Raw genomic sequence first — 26,185 nt, 5'->3', positions numbered from 1 at the left:
AAAATGTGCCTTAAAGGATCAAAATTAAAAAGATAATTCTTTTTGGAAATAAGTAAATGAATAAGTAATAAGAAAATAATAAGAAAAAAATGATTTGTTTAAACATTATGTAGTCATGATGCATATTAGTCAAAATGTTTTCAATTAAGCCTCATACATTTTAAGTATGTACTATTTAAGAATAAAAAATTCTCCTTTGTGCTAATGTAAGATACCTTGAATTCATCTACTCAGCAGATAAGAGTTGTCTGCTTGTTGTAGTCAATTGGGGCAATACAGAGAGAATTTTTTTTAATATTGTCACATTGGTTTTGCTTTTCTTTTCTTTAGAAGATGAGATTAATTTTGGAAAGCTGGTTCACAAGCCTGCCTCAGAGGGAACAACACTGAGAGTAGAAGATCTTGTGAAGCAATACTTCCAGACAGCAGAGAAGGTAAACTGCATTTTTCTGGATTTATGATGCTTTTCTTGAGAATTGCATGTTCAATTGCAGTTCTTAATAACAGCTAGTGTGCATTCTCATTCAGTCCCTCAAAATCTTTTAGCCACTTGTTCTTTATTTTCTAGATATTGTGTTAGGAAACATTCCAGAAGAGGAGCGATGTTTAGGTAATGCAGTAAAAACAATGGAGACATATGTCATCTAAGAACACGAGATGTTTCAGGTGTAATGCCGCACCATAGTTTTCATGTATTTGAACTGACACTATCCAACAAACCATCGTTTCCAAATGAGCAACAAACCAGAACCTGAAACTGTGGTTTGAAGCTGGTTTGCAAATAGTTTGGGCAAACTATGGTTTGGCATTGCATCCAAACTGACAAACTTGTGGTTTGGCATATTGCTTCAACCTCAGAGGCTGCTGTTTGGCATTGCATCCAGAAAAGAGAGAAACCACACATACCCATACATCTGGAATACAAATTTTGATTGAGAGTCAAAACTGTGGTTAGTTGGTTTAGCGTTAAACCGAATCAGCCTGAATGGATTTATTGTAGCATGTAACATGTAGCTTTGTAGGCAAGAGCCACAAAAATTAGTAGAAGAAAAGAGATAGTGTTTGAGTTGTTGTTCGTTAAAAGTTTAAAATGAAGATATTTTCTCCTTCTCATACATTATCCCTTCATTTTGTATCTCCTGAAGAAAGTGCAGCTTTCTCTCCTTACTGAAAGGGGAATGGGAGAAGCAGTGCAAGAGTTTGTGGACAAGGAGGAGAAAGATGCTATTGAAGAGTTGGTGAAATTCCAACTGGAAAAGACCCAAAGGTTTCTGAAGGAACGGCATACAGATGCAGAGGAGGCAAAGATTGATGAAGAGGTTGGTATGGAATGATTGTCTTTCATGAGATGGCAGTGGGTTAAATCAGTGGTTCCCAAATCGGTGGGTTGTGACCCACCAGCTTGGAAAGCATGTAGCTCTGGCTCCTAAAGGGATGGGGAGGGGGAAAGGCAACAACACAACCCCCAGGATTGCACTGCTGCTGGTCGGGAGGGGTGTTTTCCAGCTTACCAGATGGAGTACTGGCCTCCGGGAGGTGCAGGGCTTCCCAAGCCTCTGTAATAGTACCAAAAAAAAAAAAAAAACTGGTTTGAAACCCACTTCTGGTTTTCAACTGAGAACAGGAAGTTCTAAAAAAAATTAGTTTTTTTTAACTATTACAGAGGCTTGAGGACCCCCCAGAGGCTGGCACTCCATCTGGTAAGTTGGAAAAAGAATATGCAACAAGGTCTGTAGAAAATGTTGATGTGCATTTCCTCTATAAAACACTTCAGATTGATGATGAACAGTATTTATATACCGCTTTTCAATGAAAACTTCACACAGCGGTTTACAGAGAAAGTTAAATAACTAATGGCTCCCAAAAGGGTTCACAATCTAAAAAGATGCAAAAGGTCACCAGCAGACAGCCACTGGAAAAGACACTGTTGGGATGAGGAGGGCCAGTTACTCTCCCCTGCTAAATAAAAGAGGAGCACTCACTTGAAAAGGTGTCTCTTACCCAGTTAGTAAGGGTTAAAGCAAATGCACAATTACTACTGCTACTATTACTACTACAAAGCTAATGTAGTAATGTTATAAATTTTGCTTCTAGTTCCACCTTTGTGAGATATTCAGGGGCAGTACTATTTGGGTATAGATTAATATTTTGGGGTTGCAATCCACATCACATTTATTCCAGAGCAGTTCCAATGATGTTTAAAAGGACAAATAGAAAATTAGTGGGTTGTGGATTACAGCCCAAGATGTTACCACTGGTTATTCAAATAGTGGAATATAACCATGTGTTCATGATTCTGGCTACACGTAGGGAGGTGTTGCGCTTGATGTTATCTATAGTGAAGATTGCTGCCTTTGTGCCTTACCTGCCCACTTCGTATTTAGAAGGCACTTCTAAAAAATTTTATTTGGTGCCATTTATTTGTCTAATCATAAGGCAGTGGTGTTGTGTGGATATGAAAACTGTTAAAATTTGAGTATTTTGAAAAACAAGAAGCAAGCAAATGTGTTAACATGCAGTGTGGTCAAACAGAAGAACTGTAACTGGCTCTTTTTACCACCTGTGAAATGTGACTATGCTAATGTGTCCAGTCCTTTACTGTATTTGTTATGCATATCTTCATTCCTTTCCTTGCTTCTGAGATATCTCTGTGCTGCTACAGAAAGTGTTCTTCTTTGTACTGCATTATTATTGGTCACTTATAAACAAACTTTTTTTCTTAATGCTTTTCATAGCCTTAGTAATAAAAAGGCTGTTCTTCACTTGGCTTACAGTCTAGTTTTAAAAAGAGAAATCCAAGTAATGGAGGATAGGTAGGAGGAAGGCAAGGAGAGGGGGAAAATCAAAGCTTTTGGGCTGGGAAATGAATCAATTTAAAACACAAATTAGACTGTCAATAGTTACAGTTTTAACCACTTTAATGCAGGTGCAACGCTTTAGGGAGACAAGAAAAAAGAACATCGAGGAAGAAGATGCGGACGTGCGTGAGGTAATATCTGTAAGCTGAAAAATTGAGTAGAAATGAGCTGGGCAGTCAAATACTGCAGGAGGACAGAGATGCTTTGTTCTATAGGATGATGAAATTGTGCATAATTTAATGAGATTAGAAACATAACAAATGCAATGATGAATGCTGTTTACATGACTACTGACTTTGAGTAATATTTTTCAAATATGTAGCCTGTTGCTTATTTTACGGTTGATATACAAATTTTTTGTTTGTGTGGTTATAATTGTGTTGCTGCCAGTCCACACTATAGGTGGCAACGATTTTGGTCTTGCAGAGCCTGACCATTTTCAATCTCTCTCTGCATGTGTGTAGATTGATTGACTTCAACAAATGTAAAAGAAAAGCTCCAATAACCACCCAATATGTCTTGTGCTTCCCAAAGTGAATTTAGAAATGATTCCTCTTTGATCATTTTCTTGCATTTTATGTTTGTTGAATCATTTGTATGTCACTTTTCTTCCCTAAATAGCAGTGGAAAAAATATCAGTGCAGCACTGAGTTACAAATGAAACAAGTCAGCATAATTGAAACCATACCTGTCAATCCGAAAAAGCACCTGCCAAACCAAACCAGACATTAGAAAAAAAATAAGCATAAGGCATTCTGGTATCTTTAACCTGTTTGTGCATTTTCTCCCAGGCTATAAACAGGGCCAAAGCCCACAGGTCTCAGGGAGCAGACCATACTTCAGTCACAAGTGATGATGACCTCATGGATGTGGCAATCACTGATCAAAAAGTAAATTATGATTCAGATGAGATCCTTTCTTCAGCGGTGACCCAGGGAAGAGGCAGAGGCAGAGGTCGGGCAAGAGGTGGAAGAGGGCAGAATGCATCAGCCAGAGGAGCATCTCGACGAGGAAGAGGAGGCCAGTGGCTTATGATCTTATTGCTGTTGCTAGAAAAGATGTGCGTTTATGGGTCAAAATGAGCAATATTAATCCCCAAGTTGCTCATTGTCTCAAGACTTGAGAAATCCTTTTCTTATAGGAGAAAGTCCTTGTGACAATACAGCCCTTCAGGTCCAGCCATTGAATCCTGCATGTGGTGATTTAGAAATCTCAGTTTGCTTTTAGATTCCAAAATATTTGACAAGGACTGAAACAAAAGGCTTTGCTTCTGCTTGCCCACCTTTCCATGCTGCAGAGGTTAGACTAGCAGTACTTTTATATTTGATTGTTCTGCAAGTGATCCAGAATAATGCATTAAGCTTCAGGACTGAATGTGGAGAGCTGGGAGAGAAGGGTTGAGAAATGTATCCCTTGTCTTAAGTCCAGAACTTGATCCACTACAACAGACTGGCTTTCAGGATGTGAAGAAAATTAAGCACTAAATACTTATGTTCCTACAGGAAGCGCTGCTCAAGAGCATTCAAATAGCAGCAGAGCGTACAAGCCAGTAGCTACAAAAAACATGTCTATCATGGATGGTATGTTCAGAATACAAGTGAATCAATCTATGGCATGTACAGTCAGGTCACATCATACATGGCCTTAACATGGGCAAATTCAAGTCAAGGGCCTCCCATATCCGCAGTTTCACTTATCTGCAGATCAAGGATCTGCTGCCTCCAAGTGCCCCCTCTGGAGGTGAGGGTCTTCTGAGCCTGGCAGAGGCTGTGCATGTTCTCCTGTGGCCTCTGCCAGGCTCAGAATGACTGAAATAAGGGGAAAAAATGTGACTTGGGGTTTTTCGTCAAAACCAAAAGTGACATTTTTAATGCCTTATAAGGCATAGGGAGGCCCAGAGAAGCTCTCAGAATCATCTGACTCCGGAGAGTGGGAGGAGCCAACCCCTCGTATCTGTGGCTGCATATCCACAGGGCAGTTGCGGAATGCAATCCTGCAGATAAGGGGGCGTGCCTATATACACACTTGGCAAGAGAGAGAAAGAAATGACAGTTTAATAGTATAAGCAATTCTTCCCATTATTCTACTTACTGCATATATGTCCTAGAGTGAGCATGAGATGGGAGAATGAATTTGTTGTTTCCTTAGTCATCTCAGTTCCTCTATAGTGTGGTTTTAGTTTTTAAAGAGACAGTATGTATTTTTTGGATTTGGTAGTTTTGACTACAGTCATGCGCCGCTTAATGACAGGAATGTGGACCAGCATTCCTGTCATCAGGCAGGGCTTCACGCTATGCGAAACCTCCAGAGGCAAGGGGAGCAGAGATTCTCTCAGCTTTGGTGGCTTGGCGGGTGTGACCTCCTGACCAGTGGCGGCCATCACGTATACAGTTCATTGCTGGCCAAAAGGTTGTTAAGGGGCTCACACCAGTATATGCAATTTTTCCTATATACACTGTCTTCACAACCTAATCCTCACATAAGATGTGACCTGATTGTTTATATGTGTCTTTATAGATATATACTTACAGTTATTATCTTACCTGATATCTCAAGGCAATTACTTGCTTGGTATGTTTTGTTGACCCCTTATTACTGTAATGATGCTTGCCACAGGGTAGTTAATTATCCAGCTGTTGGGCACAGGAATGTGTGTTCCCACTCACTGCATGTACCTGCTGGCATATGAATTCATGTGCTGTTTCTCTGTATATTTAAAAGATGGTTATGCACTGCATCTAGTGTTAAGAATGTCTTCTATCAGCATTTCCAGCTGCTCTTCCTCTACAGGTAGTCAGTAGGGTGCCTTGTAATCATGTTGTTGGGCTGTAAAATATGTGTCTGTTTCCTGAGAAGATCATTACATGATGTGAATAAGTGTGGCTTCATGTTTTCATTGCATCTGAGTTTGAACGGATAATTTTATATTTATCTCTGTTTCATGGCAAAGGTTTGTTTGAAACCAGGAAAAGAATATGCTATTTGCATCGACTCAAAGATGTTGCAATACTAGAAATTTGATTTTGTCTCCTGTATCCCTGTTGGCATGAAAGGAGAGATGAGACCCATCTTAGGTCATAAAGAGGACAGTCGTGGAAGTTTTTCTAAACCAACTTATACCAGTATTGTGGTTGATTTAATTGTGTTGATTCATGATGCTCCTCTGGTAAGCAGTGCTTCACTGATCTACAAAGACGGCAGTGGAGAAAAATATTCTAACCAGCAACTTGTCAAGGAAGAGAGTTATTAACTTGTTTTCTGTTGTTCTGCAGCATCACTCAGATAATGGTCAGACTCATCAGCCCAGCCAGACCCAGGTGTTCTGGGGAACCAATAGGAGCCCTGTGTAATTGTTGCTTCAAACATGGTTTTTCAGTCTGAGCAGGGCGCTGCCAGAGTAACATACAGATTTCTTTGCCCTAGTCTTGTCCTGGCCTGAACTGCTGCCTTTTTGAACCTGATGGTCTGAGTACCTGCCCCTGGCCTCTGTGGTCTCTGTTCAGTTCTGTGGATATATGAAGTTGCCTTATACTAAATCAGCCCATTAGTTTATCTAACTCAGTGTTGTCTACTACACTGATTGGCAGCAACTTTCCAGGGTTTCAGAGAAGATTTCTTTCCAGCCCTGCCTAGAGATAATAAAATGTAATAGTTGAAAATGTCCTTAGAGGCCATCTAGTCTGACCCTTCCCCTCAGTGCAGGCAACTGTAATAACATCCATGACAGACTTCCTGCCTCTGTTTGAAAAATTCCAGTGAAGGACAGCCGATAACTGCAGAAGGTAGACTGTTCCAGTGCTGTTCACCTCTTACATTTAGGAAATTCTTCCTAGCCTAAAGCTACTTCCCTGTCATTCTGTTGTTGCCTCAGAAGTCAGACAAAGTAAGTTCTCTACTCCTTCTGCTTGCTAGCCCTTCAGATACTTGAAAACAGCTTTCTTATCATGCTTTAGAGCCCAATCCTGAGCTCTGTGTGCCAGCATACCACCGGTGCGCACTGTCATAAATGTGCCATAAGGCATGTTTGCGGGGATTAGTGCTGGCCCAGCACCAGAGCTAGCCCAGCAGGCTACCATTGATGGAAAGCCAGTGCTCTGCCACTTGGTGGTCACATGAACTTTGGGGCAGCGGAGAGATAGGTGGGGGCATGAGGGAGGTGGTAGGAGGGCGGGGAGGAGAACTTGATTTTGTTGGAGTTGATGCAACTCCGTCTGCTGTCCAGAGGGGGCAGGATGCTGTCCAGATGGGGTCAAGTTATGGCCCAATGACTCTGACCTTTCTACCTGTTCTCTCTGTGATCCTTGTGGGGTGTGACCCTAACCCTTTATCCTTTCCTTCTCCTCTGAGCACTTCCTCTTGTCCTCTGACCACGAGCCTGTTAAGATGCGCACACCAGGGCTCTGATGCCGAGGCCATCTTGAGCACAAGGCATGCAGGGCAAGGCAGCTCCAGGGCCTTGCTATCTCTAAGTGTTAGCTGAACCTCTGATCCTAATCAGATGCTGTAAATATACACTCAGTGGAACTGTAAGTAAATAGCTTCTTTATCCCTCACAGCTTTATGCCATCTGCAAATTTGATAACCATTTCCTCTACTTCCTCATCCAGGTCACTTACAAAAATGTTGAACAGCACAGCAACCAAGACAGGGCCCTGTGGGACCTCACTCAACACTTCTCTCCTGGTTGAGGAGCCATTTGTTAGCATTCAGTGGGAACAGTTATTCAATCAGCTTTGAACCCACCTAATTGTTACTAGCATTTAGCTCACATTTTGTCCATAAAGATATCACAGGACTTTCATTTTGTCAAATGCTTTGCTGAAATCTAGTCTGCTATGTTCCTGTCATTCTCACTATCTTCTAGACTAGTCTGACTATCAGAAAAGGAGATGAGATTAGGCTGGCACAGCTTGTCTTTGACAAGCCCATGCTGACTCCTAGAAATCACCTCATTATTTGCTAAGTGCTCGGAGACATTCAGCTTAGTAGTCTGTCCCAGAATCTTTACAACTATTGGATCAAGGTGACCAGTCTGTAGCTTCCTGGATCTCTTTTTTTCAAAGGTAGGGATGGCATTTGCTACTCTGCAGTCCTCTGGCACCTCATCAGTTTTCCAGCAGTTCTCGATGATTACAGACAGTGGCTCCAGGATCACATCCACAAGTTGCCTCAGTGGGGTGTAGTCCATCTGGTCCTGGAGTTAATTCATTTAAAGTAATTAGGTGTTCCCTTACATATTTTGAGCTATGGTTCTCCCCCCCCCCCTTCTGTAGTGCAGCTTCTGTTAGGTCAAGCTATCTTTTTCTTGTTAGAGCAGACAGATGCAAAATGAGAATTAAGTGGTGCTGCCTTCCTATCATCTGTCATCACATCCCATCTCCAGGCAACATGCCTACTGCTTCCTTAACCTTTGTCTTGTTTCAGACATAGCAAAAAAAACAAAAACAAAAAACACAACCTTTTAAACCCCCCTATCAGCCTTTGCTCATTCTGTGTCTTAGCCTTCCTGACACCATCTTTGCACGTTTGGGCTTTACTTGTGTACTGTTTCTTTATTAACTATTTCTGCCTAACATTGCATATATGCAACAGGGATCAAATATGTACACCTGTGGGCTGGGCAAAAATGAGTTAACTGTCCTCCTTTCCTATAAATGTTGTTTTTGCCCCTCAACATTTCAGTAGTTTTTCTACAGTCGCACTGGTTTCCTTAGTTCAGGCCCTTTCAAACTGGGGCGTCACGACGCCCCAGCCTGTGAGCCCTGGCCTCTGCCCTCTTAAGGGGCGGGGGCAGCCTAGAGGCAGGGAGGAGGCAGCAGCACAATCCCCAGGATCGTGCCGTCCAAGGGGGCTGCAGGGGCTTGGTTGCACTTACCCAAGCTTCCTGCAAGCCTCCCCAGGCTGTGGGGAGCCTGGCGTGACCTGCAGCAGGGCTCCCCGCAGCAGTGAAAGTAAATGCGGAGTGATCGCGCTCCACTTCCGCTTTAGGCGGGGCGCGATCACTCCGCATTTACTTTCACTGCTGCGGGGAGTCCTGCTGCAGGTTGCGCTGGGCTCCCCGCAGCCTGGGGAGGCTGCTGGAGGCTTGGGTAAGTGCACCTAAGCCCCTGCAGCCCCCCTGGGTGGCGTGATCCTGGGGATCACACCGCTACCTCCCCCCGCCCCCGCTGCCTCCCCCACACAATAACTTAGTGGCTAAGTTAGTGGCTAAGTTATGCTGCCTCTGCCCACACAATAACTTAGTGGCTCTCAAACTCTCCCAGAGAGTTTGAGAACCACTGCCTTAGATGCTTCCCAACTTCTCTTCTCATGGGAACTGTTTACAGTTGTGCCCACTTTTCAAAATACCCTATCCCTTTTAGACTATTTTCTAGCTACAGGATAAGACTTGATTCTGAGCCCGTGTAAACCAGCTTTGCTGAAATCCAGGGTATACATCTAACTTCTCTTGGCTTTCGTTTCCCTTGATACCAAGAATTCCAAAAAGTTTTGGTCACTTTTGTCTAAAGTCCCTGTCATTTTCCCCACTTTAACCAATGCTTTCATTGTGGTAAGGATAACCTTGTTCCTTCCTCCACCTTCTGAAAGATATAGTGATCAGCGAGGCAAGTCAAGAATTTATTGGACCTCCCACTCTTAGTCAATTTAGAGATGTCAGCAGATGTCAGGATAGTTGAAGTCTTCCATTATCACCTCTAGGGAGAACTTAGAAATCTGTTTTCTGGAATGCATCGTCCATGACTGCTACTTGGCCAGATATTCTGCCTATTCAATTATAGTACTGTTCTTATTCCTCTCTCCTCTTCCAGATTTCCGTGCTCAGATTTCTCAGCCTGTGTATACATTCTTTACACAAAAAACAACCCCTTTATGCTATGTTACTTTTGTACAAGGTATACTCTTGAAGTACTATATTCTACTCATAGGTCTTATCCCACCAACTTTCTGTGATACCTTGTACTTTCTTTCTTGATGCCAGGGATTGAACTTGAGGCCTTGTACATACAAAGCAGGTTCTCTACCACTGTCCTACAGCCCCTTCCTACCTTAATTTCCACCTGACTCTGAACTTACCTCCAGACCTTCCTTCTGACCCTGAAAGAGTCATTATGCTCTGAGATTCATCTGGTGTCTTTTGACATGCAAAAGCCATTGATTCTTTTAGAGCTTCTGTGGGCAGCTGTGTGAAATATATCTAGAAATCAGTAGGTGTGTGTTTGGACCTTATTCATAGGTTCAGCTCCTTGTATGTATTTCAGTATGTTGGAGATTGTTTTGCTGAAGCCAAATATGCACATGAGAAATTCCAATGAGGTTGAGGTGCACTCTGTATTTAAGCACAGCCAGAATTTCACCCTCAAGAACAATTATGCCTGTGATTGCTTTCTTTGAGATAGGAATTCAATTATGCCTTTAGGCTAATGATTGTTTGGAACAAAGAATACTGTTGTAGTGCTGAATAATTTTAGAACCTTGACCACAATATGAAAATAATTTTAATGCTTTGAAAATTAATCTTAATTGCGTGATACTGCATGCCATCAATAAGGCTGTTTTGTCACATGATGATCCTGTTATAACCCCTGTGAGGAGAACAAAACATGCTTTGGCTGTGCTCTGAAAATATAAGAGCCAAGTGCTTCTCTATGCAGTGATGGTGGAGTGGCTGCTGTTGCTACTTCATTCTGCATAAGTGGGTTCTTTAAGGAATGGTGTGGAATAAGGCATAAGCTTAAGAGTAGTTGGAAACTACTTTTGAATTTTTGTCTTCTCTCTGATCTCAAGTACTTTTTTTGGTTCCTGATTTTATACTTTCCCTGTTTTCCTTTTAATCTTTTCCTGTGTTTTCAAAGAATACTGCCTATCTAGCTAAGTAAAACTAAGAGCTGTTTATGTACATGCTCCTCATTAGACTGCTTGAAAAATACTGCAAGTGCTCTGTAAGAGTGAGTGTGCATACTTGATTAGAGGGCAGCTGTTCTCTCTTCCTGCAACACACTTGCTGAGAAATTGTTAAACTAACTGGCCAGTCCCTGCTGGGGAAGGGCTTGAGGTGGGACCATCCATTCCACCACTGGAGGCAACATTCCCACTCCCCACCCAGGTCAGGCTGTTGCAGAGCAGTGATAGCTAGATCTGATTGCCATGGAGTGCCTCACTGTCTCCTTGCAAGGCCAGAGTGTGAATGAGAAGCAGGATGCGGAAATGCACTGTGTTGTTGCCGCACAAGTTCAATATTCTTTATACTTTATGAGTTTAACTGATCTGTGACTACCAAACATCAAAAATTGTCTGTATGCAAATGCTCTTTTGGAACCCAGTCTTAGTAGCAGTAAGTGCATTTTGAAAGCTTGTATGCTTTTTGTTGTCAAGTGCTTATTTAACAAAATTCTTTCACATTGTGATCCACCCCATTCATGCATATTGGATAATGCCTGACAATAATACATTTCACTCTGGTTAATTCTAGCTTTTAAGTCATCAAGACAGCAGCCTTCCCGGAATTTGCCTGCAAAAAGTTATTCAGAGGTAGGTAATTAACTGCTTTGAATCCCCTTTGGGGAGATAAAATGGGATAGAAATTTAGTAAACAAATAAGGGAGCAATCCTATCCTGTGCTAGAACAGGCAAGCCAAGAGGCTTGCGCTGTATCCAGCGCAGGATAGGGACCCAAGGCAGCTCAGCCTGAGGCAAAGAGAAACTTTTCCCCTTACCCCTGGTAAGGTGCCCTTGCCCCATGGGTCTCCTCGAAGTCCAAGGATAGCGGAGCGGCTTCAAGCTGCTTTGAACTCCCTGGGAACAAAGGTTGGGATCCAGCATAAGTGCTGAATCCCAGCTACGCTTCCCGGCTGCCCACCCTACCCACACCCAGGTATGCCTCCCTCCCACCTCCTCCCCACCCACCCCAGAGGCTTGTGTTTGCCCAGCCAGGCTTTGCGTTGGCCCAGCACGGCTTACTCTCGAGGAGGTGCAGATGTGCTGTACGGCATGTTTGTGACCCTCCTGGGCTAGCGCAAGGAACTTGCACTGGCCCAAGGGCACCTCAGGATTGTGCCCTAAATAAATAAATAAATTTTATGGATATCAGTCATGCAAACCTCTTCTTTTCCAGTGGATTTTAGTTATGGTATGTTGTGCATTTACTTAGATAAAACATTTATAAACTACTTGTATGTCGAAAGATCTGCAAGACAGTTTGCAATTCAAAATAAAAGGATATCCTACAGAGTCTACATAAGACTATCATTTTGAAAACTCTACAAGACAACAGAAGAACTAGCAGCAGCAGAATGGCTGATGACAGAATAGCAAAAGGTCATGTTGCATGCTGTGCCATTATTCTTTTTGGATTTTTCTTCCTCTAGGTAATTGAAGATGATGACTCTGATTTGGAAGAAGTGTCCTTTACTCCTCCTTCCACCTCTGATCAAAGGTTAGTAATCATTTCACTTCACAGTTGAGGGATTATTCAGTTGGACCATGTTTTGCACTAACTTCCTCAGACAAAATATGGGAGATTGTGATTTGTTTTTTTAACTTGCTTAGACATGACCAGGGCCAGATTTAGAGGCAAACCAGGCTGGTGCCTTAGCCAAAAGATATTTGGCGGGGGGGGGGGGGCAGTCATCAGGCATTGTAGTTATACTTGAAAAGCTGCTGTAAGATTAAACAATTTGTTTCTCTGGAGTGTTTTGGTTGTTTTGTGTTTGCTTATATAAGGCATGAGTAAAATATATTTGCATGCATGGATCTGTAAATCTGACTCAAATCACCTTGGCCATGAATGCACTAGGTGGCCTTAAGACACATCGCACCATCTCAAGCTCAGCTCCCCAACTGTAATATGGGAATAATAATATCTTAATGGGTGACTGTGGTAGATTATATCAAAAGAATACATGTGAAGTGCTTTGCACACTCAAAGTGTTTAGGCAAATGCTATTATTATTTTATTTGACAAGGATTAATCATGGATGCAGTTTGTCTATTGAAATTGTGAGAAATACAGTATACGTAAACAAGTTTCAGATTTATATGAAAAGAATTATTTACCAATATACCTTAATATATTGCACTAATAATTTAATGAAAACAAAGCATATGGATCATAATATACAATGCCAACCACTCATTTACACTAAAATGAAAAATGAAATGTTTGTGCCAATTTTGTTTTGAATGAATCAGGCTAAAGGCATATACCTGTTATTGGGCAGCACAATCCTGAGCTGCCCGGAGCTCGTGGACCTGGTGGCTCCACAGAGGGCTGCCGCCTGATCCTGCGCCTCCTGTGCTACCGTGGGAGGCTCCTTGGGAGAAGGGGACGTTCATCCCCTTCCCCCAAGTAAGGGAAGCAGCCCCACAATGGGGCTACTCACTTTGGCGGTAACCAAAGGTCGCCACTAAAGTAAAGGTGCTCGTGTAGGGTGAACAGCCAATATGCCAATAAAGGTCTACTGAAACTGAAACTGAGTGCCTTGGATCCTGCGGAGCTTGGCTCCGCGGATCTGCCTCTCCCCTGGCCACGCCCCCGCCTCCCGTTCCGCAGTCCGGGGGACCACGGAGTTGCAGAACCCGGGCAACCGCCAGGCACTAGCCTAGCTGGGTGTTGGGCTAGCTCCGGCGGGAGCCCGGCGGGAGCCCAGCGGTAAGCCCTGCAAATGTGCTTATGGCTCGTTTGTGACTGAGGTCCACGGCGCAAAGCCGTGCCATGGACCTCAGGATTGGGCTCTTAGTTAGCCTGTAGGTTGTGTTAGAGAACTGTATTAGAGAACTTGTTGGGTAATTAAAGATCAGGATTCTAGTTTAAAATTTTCATTTAATAAGGGTTTTTTAAATTATGGGCTTTAGGACTTTAAAACCACCATTAAAATATAAAAGCAGGGGTTGAACAAAGCACAGTAGTACAAAATTGCATTAAAACAATTACCTCTTTTCAGCATTCCCAAGGCATTGGGCATGTTCAGTTGAATTTTTACTCTTTAAACAGTAGGTCTTCTCTCCTTTCCCCACTCTACTTTAGTGTCATCTCATCAACTGCTTTGGAAACCTTTCTCACTTTGGTACATAGCAAACCGCTTATGATGATGGAATGAATCATATATATTTTTAAATCCAGGCCAACATGTAGAACAGGTTTGTTTTTCAGCCTAGGGAAGAAAGAACATAATTTCATCTAGCTTAGCTAGTGTATTCTTCATACCTTTACTGAGTGCATTAGTGGTATTGGGGACATGATTAATGGAATCTCTGTTTATTTCATATGTGGTGTTGAAGAAACAGCTATAATGTATAAGTGCTAATGCAATGATTTGTGTGAATTTTGTTGCCATGCTTTCATTTAAGGTCATTCCTGTATTCTGTTTATAATGCTTATCCTACCTAGGTTAACTAGCACATCAGCGTCTAGCCAAAGGAACTTGCAGAGCCAGACACTACGAGGAGTTGCTTTTGAATCAGACGAGGAGGTATAAACAAGTTTTTTCTTTTTCCTTTTTGTGCAAGCTGGATAGTTGTTTGTTACTGTGAGCGGAAGGATGCTCACAGAATGCAGTTTTCTCACCTGCACCCTGCCCACAGCACAGCAGCCCTCTGCAGTTCCCCAAGCCTCTTCTGAAGGTTGGAAGGTGCCCGGGCCCATTGTGGGAATTTTCTCTTCTCACCTCAGCCCCCTACACTGCATCTTGTGCTGTTACCAAAGGTCCTCTGAATTCCTTTTGGGGGGCATCAGGGACCTGCAGTAGAGAGGAGAGGGCAATGAAGATTGCTTGTGCAAGCATAAGTACACTCATGTTAGTTTTAGCACAACTGAATATACGTAAATATATTGCTTAACTAAGAAATTACCAGTAAAAATAAGAAAATGGTATCCCTGTCAATGAATTAATGTATATGCAGCTGCCTTCACATGTGCACGCACTCACAGATGGAGTCATATATACACAGTCAGACCACTTGTCCATCTGACACAATATTGTCTATATTGATTGGTATTGGCAGTGGCATTTTAGTATGCTATTGCTATGTTATTCAGCATACGTGAGGAAGAGAAGTAGGTCAAAATTTAAATTCATTTAGGGAGTTGTAAATGATGTGGCTTTGCTTGATGGTACCATATGCACTGAATTTTGAGTTTAATCTCATTTCTTTGGGTACAGAGGTTCTTTACTGGCATGAACCTCTGCTGGAGAGTGCTGATTCACCATGTGCAGCCATGTCACAGAGCATCAGAGGTTACCCTGAAAGGCAGTCTTTTTTGACATCAGGGCAAACTGTAGGTCATGTCACATTATTGGAAGTGATGATGTAAAGAGCAAATCATTTGGAAACAGTATGGTTTGTATCCTCAGGTTTCACTGCTCCTCCATCGTCGGATGTTTCTTCAGTTCCCAGAAGGGAGCAGTCCACTTGTACAAAGATCCCTCATGCAAACAAAGCATTTTAGGGAATGGAAAGACCTTGTGATGATGGAGTGGCAGTCTGGTAGACCTTAGGACACCAGCCTGTGTGAGTTTAACCATTCGTTATTCAGGGATTCTAAAAGCCTACATCACTATGTAGCAATCATTCCAGCTATAATTTCTTAGAATTTAGTTCTTACTGATCTCATAGTGTTAATGCAGATTGATCCTTACACACTCTAAAATATCCTGGGATTATCAAATTTCTCAAAATTGATTAGATTTTTGTTTTTCTTATTGATTCTAGTAGCAAAGTCTTGTAGTAGAAATTCCTGCGATTCAGGACTGAACTGCACTCAGTAATTCCCTTGGGAATCCAAGTCCCACTGTAGCTTGTTGTGTGTGTTGATTGCTATCCTTAAAAATGTGACTGGCTCATGCCTTAATGAATTGTCTACAATTAATTTACAGGATGACCTATTCAAGAGTGTTCCTACTACAAGAAGAAACAGACGATAGCTTCAGTCCACTATTTTTTCTTTGCAGTGTCCTTCCATACAATCTCAGTGTTCTGTAAGGAAATCTTAGGGTTTATGCAGCTTTCTCCAAATGATTTTACTGTCAGTTACAGGTAGCCTTAAAATGTTTTGCTTCTGTTACTGCGACATCACTTGGAGCAAGAATACCGAATAGAAACAGCATCTCCAAGAGCAGAACCTTTGCAAAACGAAGATAGATGCTGTTGTTCAAGAGATATTACTTGGTACAAAGAAACATTGATTTTCTTTATCTTAAAAAAAATTCTATAGAGGAATAAACTTGAACTACCTGCATGGGTAGAGCAGAGAATGCTTTTGCTTTTCTAAGTGTGTGAAACCTTATACTACTCTGGAAAAGAATGTATGACTTGAAATGGATCCAAATAGATATGGTTTGAAAGTAGTAATTAGAGATGCTAAAGTTTGGCATTTCTTATTTCTGTCTTGTCTAAGATTTGTATTCTGCTCAGATAGCATCCATTGTTTCAATGACTTGCAGTGTGATCCTACTTTCCTGGCAGTAAGTCCCACTGAACACAGTGGGACTTACTTCTGAGTAAACTTGCATAGGATTGCACTATGAGGTTGAAATCAGCTTTACAAGGCTGAAGATCAATTCCAACATGAGTGTTTCAGGAAACAGCTCTCAAGACTGCTGCACTGTGGAATTTTTGAATAGTATGGTATATTTTTACACAGAAAATGTATGTGCAGATGATGACATTTTTTTAGCTGTTTTAATTGTTCTGAAAAGATTTGCTGGGGAATATTATGTGTGTGATATCAATCAATTAAAACTGAGTTCATTGGATATTTTATTTCTCCCCTCCCCTGTATTTTATTAAGATTTCTAATGTGGTATGTCTATTTGTTAATATTTGGGTTTGATCTACTTTTACATCTAATATAACCCAATTAGATTTTGGTTTGATCTACTTTTACACGGAAGTGAGAAAGAGTCTATTATTTTACTAGAAGTAAGGTAGCAACATTATGTGCATAAAAAGATTGCACTGCAGTGCCTTTTGATTTGTGTTAATGTTTCATCCTTTGATGCCTCACTGTCTCTCTGGGCATCACAATGTGTGTTGGTCTCACTGCCTGTTGCATATCCAGCTAGAATACAGAGCTATTGGGAACCATTATTGTGCATACAACTGCTTTGTGAACAAGTATAGAAAGATGGGCTGCAGTCCAACCTTAATCACCTAACACCTATTTCTCCAAACGTATGAGTCAGCTGACTGTCCTGCTGGTTTAATCTAGATATAGAATAGGTATTAGCTATTCATCCACCCCCTTGCTTGCATGACTAGTTGAAGTATCTTTTGAAATTGGTGAATAATCAAAACCTCTGCTGCTGGAGATCTGGAAGAAAAGCAGTCCTGGCTCTGTAGTTCCAAATGGCAATTTCAAAATCTGGGTAAGTTTCTGTGTCTCATTTAGAAAGATTTTAGCATTGTCCTCCGATGGATCAGTAGGGTGTTTGTACCCACAACTGTGTTTTTCTACATATTTCTTATGCATACTTTATTTAACTTTACCCCTAGACAACAAGATTCCCCCGCTTGTCTAGAAGGAAACTACTTGCAGGCATCAAAATCTTATAATTATGGTTTACTAACTGTATAATTTCAAATTTTGTTTTTCTTAAAGGCTACTTATGAAAGTCTGTGGCAATGCAGATTAGTTGTGTGAATGCTTTTTGTAAAAATAAAAAAAAACCTAATATTCAGCTATATTACATTATGAATAAACTTATTGGAAATAGTCTTGTGTTCATGTTTTAAAGCACCTATATCATCACGGAGGAGATGCATGACTTCCAGCTGCAGAGGATTTAACAAGGAGGCAGCTGTGCCTATGTGTATATTATAAATATTTGCTGAGATCCAAAGTTAGGTCAGACGCATGATGAATATTGTTCTTTTTATTTTTTTAAACTGTACCATACCATCTTTAAAAAATAGTTTCAAAATAATTTTGAAACTGGAATCATTTCAAAATTGTAGGGAGCTGGGAACGGTTTTCTATGTGTGATGGTCTTATAAGGTAATACAAAATTATTGGGGGCAAATCTTCTATGAAATGAGTACTATTCCCTATAAACAGATAACACCAAATCCAAAACTAGCCTGCCTTAATATATTTCAGCATTATCAAGAGTACATACCTTATAGGGAGTATACCTTTCTTTTTCCCCTGATGGCTGCCAAAATGAAAATATGTGCAGGCTGAAATGACTTGTCATCACCCAACATTCTTCAGTGGTATCAGAGATTTTGGAAACTGGTCTTAATGAACAAACCTGTGCAGTAAATCTGTGTTTCAAATGGCACAGCAGGCTCAAATAGCTTCGTAGACTTTGTTTCCTTTTAATCCCCATGCTAGTAAGGACCTCTTAGCCATGCATCTAAGCACCTTTTGTCTTTTTGGTTAGTATTGACATCTGTGCCGACTTCATAACTTTCATACAGCTTGCTGAGCATTACGTCAAGTGTACTTACCTTCCTCCTCCTGCTGTGTTCTTATATTTTCTTTATTCATTCCTGCTATATTGTGCAACAAAAATTTCAAAATTCCTCTCTGTTTCAAAATCAGGCTTATATGGAACATGAGAGGTTGCTGTTTTAAAAAACACATTGTTCAGAATTCTTCTGTTGGCTAGGTCTCTTTGCATTCTGGCTATTTGTTAAAACCTAGAGTTTGTTGGGGCTCTTTGGCCCTACCCTAAAGCACATATTTAAAAAAACTGAAAACAATGAAGGGTGCACATTAAACATAGTTTTAAGTTGTGGAAATTACCTGTGAGTGAGAGAGAGAGACCTTTAGGGCAACCACCTTTTTTCAAGGCAAATCCAGATTAGCTCGCTGGAGTTGCTTTTTTGTTCTAACCTCTTTTGAGCTTGATTGACACAGCAGAGGCTTGAGTGGTTGCCACAAGACTTGAACTAGCCTACACAGCTCATTTTAACACACACCACTTTGGACCATCATTCTGAATACAGCATCACAACATCTGACCAAGCAAGGAACTGCTGCTGTGTAGCTGTGAAATTAGAAGCCAAGCTTTGTAGTAATTTATAGTTTTTCTCCTGTTTATAGGAAGTATGGGACCAAACCACAGACTCCAGATGAGCATAGACGAAACAGATGCGTCAGAATAGAATAGATTCTATTTACACAGATACTGTGTAAATCAATAGGCAGTGTTTCTAGGTAGTCTGCTTCCTAAGAGGGAATGTGCTGACAAGCTCTGAGAAGTGTGCCTTGATTATATGAGAGACCTAAAAAAAAAAAAAAAGCAATTATCTGGGACAACCACTGATATTTTACCACAAGATTTCTGCATCTTGTTCACACAGACAGTTGCTTAACAAAAGCCAGAGTATATTTTGTTATATATCTCATTGATTGGGCACTTTCTGCTGTTCTTAAATGAGCTGTTTCTGAATCTGAAGAGAAGCTGATTTTTAGGGTGCTGGTTTGTTGTTTCAGAAATGGCATCTCACTATATATGGTTCTTCCTCCCCTACTTGGTGAACAGTTTTGAGAGATCAGTAAAGTTTCCAGTCAATGAAACTTCTGGGAGATCTTTTGGAACACCGAACATATCCCGTTTCTTTTCTTGGACAAACTATACCCTTCAGGACTGGCAGAGCTTTCTGGATGGGAGAAGACATGAGACAGGGTCTCAGAATCTTATTGTGAAAATCCTCCTCATTGTGGCATACTCTTTTATCATAGTGTTCTCACTCTTTGGCAATGTCCTGGTCTGTCACGTCGTGATCAAAAACAAATGGATGCACTTCACCACCAGCCTGTTCATTGCAAATCTTGCTGTAGCAGACCTAATGATCACCTTTCTCAACACTCCCTTTACCTTGGTAAGAATTTGGGGTGAAAAGTCTCTTTTGGAGGTTCTTAATTAAAGAATTTGTGCTCATGTCTGGTGTTTTAATTTTGTTTTCTTTATAGACACATGTCAGAATGTAAAATATGTCTAATTTTGCTTTAATTCTAGTGAGTATTTTCAAGTTGTTGGGGGGGTAGGTACAGCAGTAGTTTATTTTTTAAAGTCAAATAATATGTATAGCTCAATACTGGTTACTTTATAAATAGTGAGATCCTGAAAGATGGATGTTCAATTCATATTTGTCTTGAGACTTTCAAGAAGAGAGAGCTCCTAGAAAAGAGAGGTCCTAGCATAAGTTTACTGTTCTACAGTAAACTTATGTTCTCAAGTGTTGCAGTACTTTTTTCTGTCACCTTACTTTATTATTAGTTTATAATGCATTATCAATGTACGTGGCAATTTATAGACTACTAGAGGGCAGATCCTTGTCCTAACAGACATATGATTTATAGTGTGAGAAGAGAGAGGATTGGAGGTAGGGGTAAAAGGAGTAAGATTTTCTTGGTGTCAAGAATGTTAGGAACAATGTATTAGTAAATTGACCTGCACAAGCCCTATTGAAATGAAAGGAAGCACACGGTTGTGTAAAAATTGCGAGGATAATTATGTGAAGTACTGTGAGCCTTTGGAGAAATGGCTATATTAATGCTTTATTTTGTGTGTTTGTGTGTGTGTGTGTGTATTATACATAGATTTTCATGACTCATTATCAGCTAGATGAGGAGAGCACTTAAAGCAAGCTTGAAAGCAAAGGTTACTGCTGTTAACAAGTGGCTGAATTAGTTATCATCAGCCAGATGTCTCCTGCTTCATCAAGCCCTCTACTTCAAAGAGTAGAGAGGTTTCTGCAATGCACTACAACATTACTATTAACAATTTCTATAGCACCGGAGGGTCAAACTGGTTCAGATTGTTTGGCTTGGGGGAAAATAAAAGCGCAATCTGTGTTCTGGCATAAGGTCAGTTAGATTCACTGATATGCCTGAAATCAGAACATCTAAGTGGAATCTCTTGTGTTCAGAAGAGACAATATGTCCCTGAATACTAGAGGTTGAGAGGCAACACAATGGGGGGGGGGTGTAGGGGGAGACCTGTTGCTTTCATATCTGAGATTTCTGATTGGCTAATGTGGGAGCAAGATGCTGAAGGTCATCTCCATCAGGGCTGTAAAGTTCTCACAGTGATCCAACTCACCTTTCTAGTAATCAACATACTGCAGAGAGGAACAGGAGAAAGAGCAGTGAAGTAGTTTTATGTTCCTTAGATTGTAAAGACAAAAACCCAGTGTGAGCTGAAGGTAGAAATGCGGCCACCAGATTAGGCTGTTGGCAAATAATGTCTTTGAATGGGAGAGAACGCTGTCATGAATGTTTTGTCCTCAGGCTCGCTTTGTAAACAGCACGTGGATATTTGGAAAGGAGATGTGCCACATCAGTCGATTTGCACAGTACTGCTCTTTGCACGTCTCTGCCTTGACCTTGACAGCCATTGCTGTGGACAGACGTCAGGTGAGAACTGCAACAAGTGCATTCAGATAATTCCTGAAAACCTTTTTTTTCAAACTATTGCTCTTCATGCCATTATTGCCCATGTTTGTGTCTAAGGACCATTTCACATAAACTTTTTGCAGAGAAATTCTTGGTGTGCAGGAAACCTATGTCAGTCCTGTGCACAGTTAGTGTGAGATGATGGATGCACAGGGGGGACTTTTGGTTTTCTGTTTGTGCAGCAGGAAGCTGCCACCGCTTGTGGCTTCTTTCCATCAAGTGACCAACAATTGTAATTAAAAGCTTTTACATCTTGCTGTTCTGCTTTCAAAGCACCTAACAAACTTCCAGCAAGAAATGTAAAAGCCTCCAAAACAATTAGGCAACTGTGGAACCAACTGGGGGGGGGAATAACCCTGTAGAGCCCAGTTGAAGTAGAAACGCTGTGAAATGAAACTAATTCCTAAACATCTTTGGAAGATGCAACCTCTTGTTAGTGGATGAGGGGCATCCTGAGTGGATTCCCTCCCACCTGTTCCAAGAGGCAGGATTTATGATCAGCAAAAAGTTCCCCAGAGGAAGATCCTTCTCGGTGTTCAATCCTGCCTGCTCTTCAGCCAGGCACTCACTCTGAGCTCTTTCCACTACTGGCCACCTCCAAGCAAGGACAAAAGGGAAACCTTTTCTTCATCTCATGGCCTTCAAGGTCTGCTTGGAATAGGAATCCTTTGTTTCTTCTCATCAAATTCCTTGTCTCTCCTCTCTCATCCTTTCAAGGGTTGGGGAAGAATTTTTGCCTATGTGACTTTTCAAAAAAGGGAGGGAGAGAGACAGAAGAACATAAGAACTTAAGAACAACCCCACTGGATCAGGCCATAGGCCCATCTAGTCCAGCTTCCTGTATCTCACAGCGGCCCACCAAATGCCCCAGGGAGCACACCAGATAACAAGAGACCTGCATCCTGGTGCCCTCCCTTGCATCTGACATAGCCCATTTCTAAAATCAGGAGGTTGCACATACGCATCATGGCTTGTAACCCGTAATGGATTTTTCCTCCAGAAACTTGTCCAATCCCCTTTTAAAGGCATCCAGGCCAGATGCCATCACCACATCCTGTGATAAAGAGTTGCACAGACCGACCACACGCTGAGTAAAGAAATATTTTCTTTTGTCCTAACTCTCCCAACACTCAATTTTAGTGGATTCCCCTGGTTCTGGTGTTATGTGGGAGTGTAAAGAGCATCTCTCTATCCACTTTATCCTTCCCATGCATAATTTTGTATGTCTCACTCATGTCCCCCCTCAGGCGTCTCTTTTCTAGGCTGAAGAGGCTCAAACGCCATAGCCTTTCCTCATAAGGAAGGTGCCCCAGCCCAATAATCATCTTAGTCGCTCTCAAAGCCATAGAAGAAAGGCAAGAGGGAACTACAGCCAAGTCTTCCTGCTAAATCTGCTTCCTCCAAGGGAGAAATAATGTGAGGAATGACCAGAGACACAGGGGGATGTATTGGGCAAGAAACAGGAATGCCATATCCTGAGTCCTGGTGACTTTTTCTGCATGCAGCCTTTGATATATTTATTCTTGTTTGTCTTAATAAGGAAGGGGAAAAAACTATTAATTGAATTTTAAAGTTCTCCAGACTTTTTGAGTGAATTAAACAAAAATAACTTTTTTTGTTAAATTATGTTCAAATGATTTGCAAACAGGTGATAATGCATCCCCTTAAGCCTCGGATATCTACCACAAAAAGTCTTACTTGTATTTGTGTCATCTGGCTAATGGCCACCTGCTTCTCCCTTCCACATGCCATCTACCAGAAATTATTCACTTTTGAATACAGGTAAGGATGACTCTCCTTTTGGGGACAACTTTCTCCTCCCCCCCCCCAATCTTCTTAGGACCTGCCAAGTTGTTGCAATTCAATAGGCAGCCTACTGGATTAGAACCCAGTACATCAGGTTTCAAACAGCAACCCAGGTGGACAAGAGGCACTTTCTATATCTCAGTTCCCATTATGTAATGGGTATAATAATGATAATCCTTACAGGGTTGTTGTTAGAGCAAACAAAGTAGAGACCGTAAAACACGTTGCATGCTAAATGTTGATGAAATAACAAGCAACAATAATGCAGGGAGGATGGGTGGCATTTTCAAGAATGAGAGTAGCCCTGGCATTTGACTGAACTAAAGAACTTTGGCAAATCAACCAGTTGAATATTGGTCAGTACATAGTAGACAAATATTTGAAGCGTACATTTATTACCAGAGAAACAGAGAATTGACACTCATTACAAAAGCTGTCTTCTAGAGATACCAACACCTAGTTCTTCCCATAAATTTTTCTAAGCTTCCATTTACTTGCAGTCTCCATGCCACACCACATGCAATGAACTCTATGGTAGTTCTGACTAGTGTGCATTTATGGGATGATTCTGTTTCTTTGTGAAGCCTGTGTTGCTGTTCAGAGATGCATCTTATACCAGCCAGGTACTGTAATGCCAAGCATCTCTGAACAGGGATGCAGACTTCACAAAGAAGCAGACACAGAATGGGAGAGGATAGATGCTGTCTGGAGATTATGGAATGGGAGGTCCCCTGTTCTATATGCAGAACATGCATTACTCTTGCAGGTCTAGTGACAAGAGGTCCTCTCACCCACAATTAAGAACATAAGAAATTAAAAAGAGCCCTGCTGGACTGGGCCAAGGACCCATCTAGTCCAGCTTCCTTTATCTCATATTGGCCTACCAGATGCCTCAAGGAGCACACAAAATACCCATATCCTGTTGACACTCTCTTGCATCTGGTATTCAGAGATAGCCTACTTCTAAAACAAGGTGGTTAAATACACCTGCCATGGCTTGTAACGTGTAATGGACTTTTCATCCATCAGTCTGTCCAATCTCCTTTTAAAGGCACCTCGGCTAGGTACCATCACCACATCCTGTGGCAGGGAGTTCCACAGATCAATTATTTACAGATTATTGTGATCTGATGACCTCATGGTGCAAGAGGCTGCCATTTTCCCAAGGGTGTTCTTTGTTATTTCTTATCAGACAATATTTGGTTTACTGACTGGTGTCCCATCCCTAACTAATAGGCACTCAAGAAATTTATTACCTGAGCACCTCCATAAGGGAAGGGAAGGGAAAGTGCAGGGTATACATTTCTTAATAAATATATTCTACATAATGACTTTTCATGAATGGGAATAATACCGCCATGGACACATTGTGTAGACTGATAGATTCTACAATATTATTACGCAAAATTGCAGCCTACTGATGTGAATATAGTGAGCCAGCACTCACTATGAAAATCTCAAAATAGGAGGTTAGAAATCCTAAAAAAGAGATGCAAGGAATTTGGGCTTGCCTCCTTGTTTCTCGTCCCTCCATAGTGTTTTGAAATGCATTTTCAAACCAATCTCTGAAGTCATGAGAATTCGAATTGTATTTTTGAGTTGACCTAATAAGGGTGGCTTGTATAAAAGTACCTCTGGAACCTTTATTATGATCTGTGATTTAACATATACAGTTTCTTTCTACTAACTCGGTCCATCTAACTCTGTATTCTGTACTCTGACTAGCAGCAACTCTTAGGGATTCAGTCCTTTCCCATCCTACCTGGAGATGCCAGGGATAGAACCTGGGACTGCTGCATACAGTCTGAGCTACAGCTCCTCCCTAAATCATTTAAACATAGGTTGTATGACGAATAGCATAGTCTTTCCCCATGGGTGGGGCCAAACCAAAAGCGAGGGACACCCAGAGTGGTCTTCAGGGATATCCTGTTATGTCCTCCTCTTCTGTGTTCACTGAATCTCTGAATTAACTGTTTCTGTCCTTGGTTTCCAGTGAAGAAATTACTCGATGCTTGTGTCTTCCCGATTTCCCTGAGCCAGCAGATCTGTTCTGGAAGTACCTGGACCTGGCCACATTCACTCTGCTCTACATCCTGCCCCTTCTCATCATCTCCATCACCTATATGACCGTGGCCAAGAAACTCTGGTTCCGTAGAGTCATTGGAGACGTCACCATAGAGCAGTACTTTGCCCTTCAGAGGAAGAAGATGATGACGATTAAGATGATGATGCTGGTGGTGGTCATCTTCGCGGTCTGCTGGTTTCCTTTGAACTGCTACGTCATTCTTCTCTCCAGCCAAGTCATCCATACCAACAATGGCCTGTACTTTGCTTTCCACTGGCTGGCCATGAGCAGCACCTGTTACAACCCTTTCGTTTACTGCTGGCTCAATGAGAATTTCAGAGCAGAGCTGAAGACCTTTCTCACCATATGCCGGAAAACCCCCAGCCCAAGAGAACAAAGACTTCCTGCTTCTGTGGCTCCATCCTACAAAGTAGCATGGCCAAAGAAGGACGATTGCAAGAGATTGCAGGTCTCCCACGGCCTCCCCTCAACCTCCAATTATCAGTTTGGAAAGACAGACATAACATCTGTTGAGCCACTGGTTGCTGTGAACTGAACGATGTGGCGAAGTGAGCAATTGTGTCATCTGCGAGAGAGCGTGCAACTAGTGGTTTTGAGCAAGAGACAGAATTTTCTCCTAGGTCTGGTGGATGTGTGACCCTGGGGGAAGTTCTGCATTCTCCTTTAGTTGTAGCTAGCTTGGCTCACTTGCCTCAGTCCTTTGAAGTGCTCTAGGGCATCTGCTCTCCTCTCCGTGCTTCTGGGTCTCGCTAGTATCGCATAGCAACATCTGTGGGAAAATGGTATAAAGCGCCTTGCCTTGGAACAGAGAGTTTTGTGGTGACATGCAGGTCTATTTCACCTGTATGGTTTGGGGGTTGTTGCATTTATCTAGCAGATACGATTTTTTTTAATTTTTTTAGACACTCGTATTTTAGTGTCAGGTAGGTAGGAGCAGAACTCCACCATGCAAATTGTCTGGAGACAAAGGGCCCAATGCTATCCAGCTTTCCAAGCACTAATGCAGCTGCAATGCAGCCCCAAGGTAAGGGA

The 26,185-nt window shown here is 41.7% G+C and overlaps 2 protein-coding genes across 5 annotated transcripts in view; both read left to right on the top strand.

Annotated features, from left to right (window-relative positions):
- Positions 1-17,569, top strand: part of MRE11 (MRE11 homolog, double strand break repair nuclease) — a 36,140-nt gene extending 18,571 nt beyond the window's left edge. For 2 of the 3 annotated variants that reach the window (XM_066620261.1, XM_066620260.1), the window contains exons 12-20: positions 331-434; positions 1,146-1,319; positions 2,927-2,989; positions 3,650-3,878; positions 4,361-4,438; positions 11,329-11,387; positions 12,224-12,291; positions 14,245-14,326; positions 15,731-17,569. In XM_066620261.1, coding sequence (XP_066476358.1) covers positions 331-434; positions 1,146-1,319; positions 2,927-2,989; positions 3,650-3,878; positions 4,361-4,438; positions 11,329-11,387; positions 12,224-12,291; positions 14,245-14,326; positions 15,731-15,778 — 905 coding nt within the window. In that variant the 3' untranslated portion in view covers positions 15,779-17,569. The remainder of the gene's footprint in view (positions 1-330; positions 435-1,145; positions 1,320-2,926; positions 2,990-3,649; positions 3,879-4,360; positions 4,439-11,328; positions 11,388-12,223; positions 12,292-14,244; positions 14,327-15,730) is intronic. The other variant, XM_066620262.1, reaches the window with a different exon arrangement.
- A 1,624-nt stretch (positions 17,570-19,193) lies between these two features.
- Positions 19,194-25,845, top strand: GPR83 (G protein-coupled receptor 83). Of its 2 annotated transcripts, XM_066621938.1 has the most exons (4): positions 19,194-19,685; positions 21,097-21,222; positions 22,910-23,043; positions 25,061-25,845. In XM_066621938.1, the coding sequence occupies exons 1-4, from the start codon at positions 19,299-19,301 to the stop codon at positions 25,686-25,688; spliced, it is 1,275 nt and encodes a 424-aa protein (XP_066478035.1). In that variant the 5' UTR covers positions 19,194-19,298; the 3' UTR covers positions 25,689-25,845. The 2 variants fall into 2 exon arrangements, with proteins under 2 accessions (XP_066478035.1, XP_066478036.1); XM_066621939.1 differs by lacking the exon at positions 21,097-21,222.
- Positions 25,846-26,185: the final 340 nt, after the last annotated feature.

This window comes from Tiliqua scincoides, chromosome 3, assembly GCF_035046505.1.
Source record: "Tiliqua scincoides isolate rTilSci1 chromosome 3, rTilSci1.hap2, whole genome shotgun sequence".
Classification (NCBI taxonomy): domain Eukaryota; kingdom Metazoa; phylum Chordata; class Lepidosauria; order Squamata; family Scincidae; genus Tiliqua; species Tiliqua scincoides.
Note: the sequence above shows the minus strand (reverse complement) of the source record. Positions and strands in the feature narration are given on the sequence as shown.

Excerpts from the sequence above, each read along its gene's own strand:
- GPR83 (XM_066621938.1), top strand. The coding sequence starts at position 19,299 with ATGGCATCTCACTATATATGGTTCTTCCTCCCCTACTTGGTGAACAGT. Across the intron at positions 21,223-22,909 it reads TTGCTGTGGACAGACGTCAG|GTGATAATGCATCCCCTTAA; the intron begins GTGAGAACTGCA and ends ATTTGCAAACAG. Across the intron at positions 23,044-25,060 it reads TTATTCACTTTTGAATACAG|TGAAGAAATTACTCGATGCT; the intron begins GTAAGGATGACT and ends CTTGGTTTCCAG.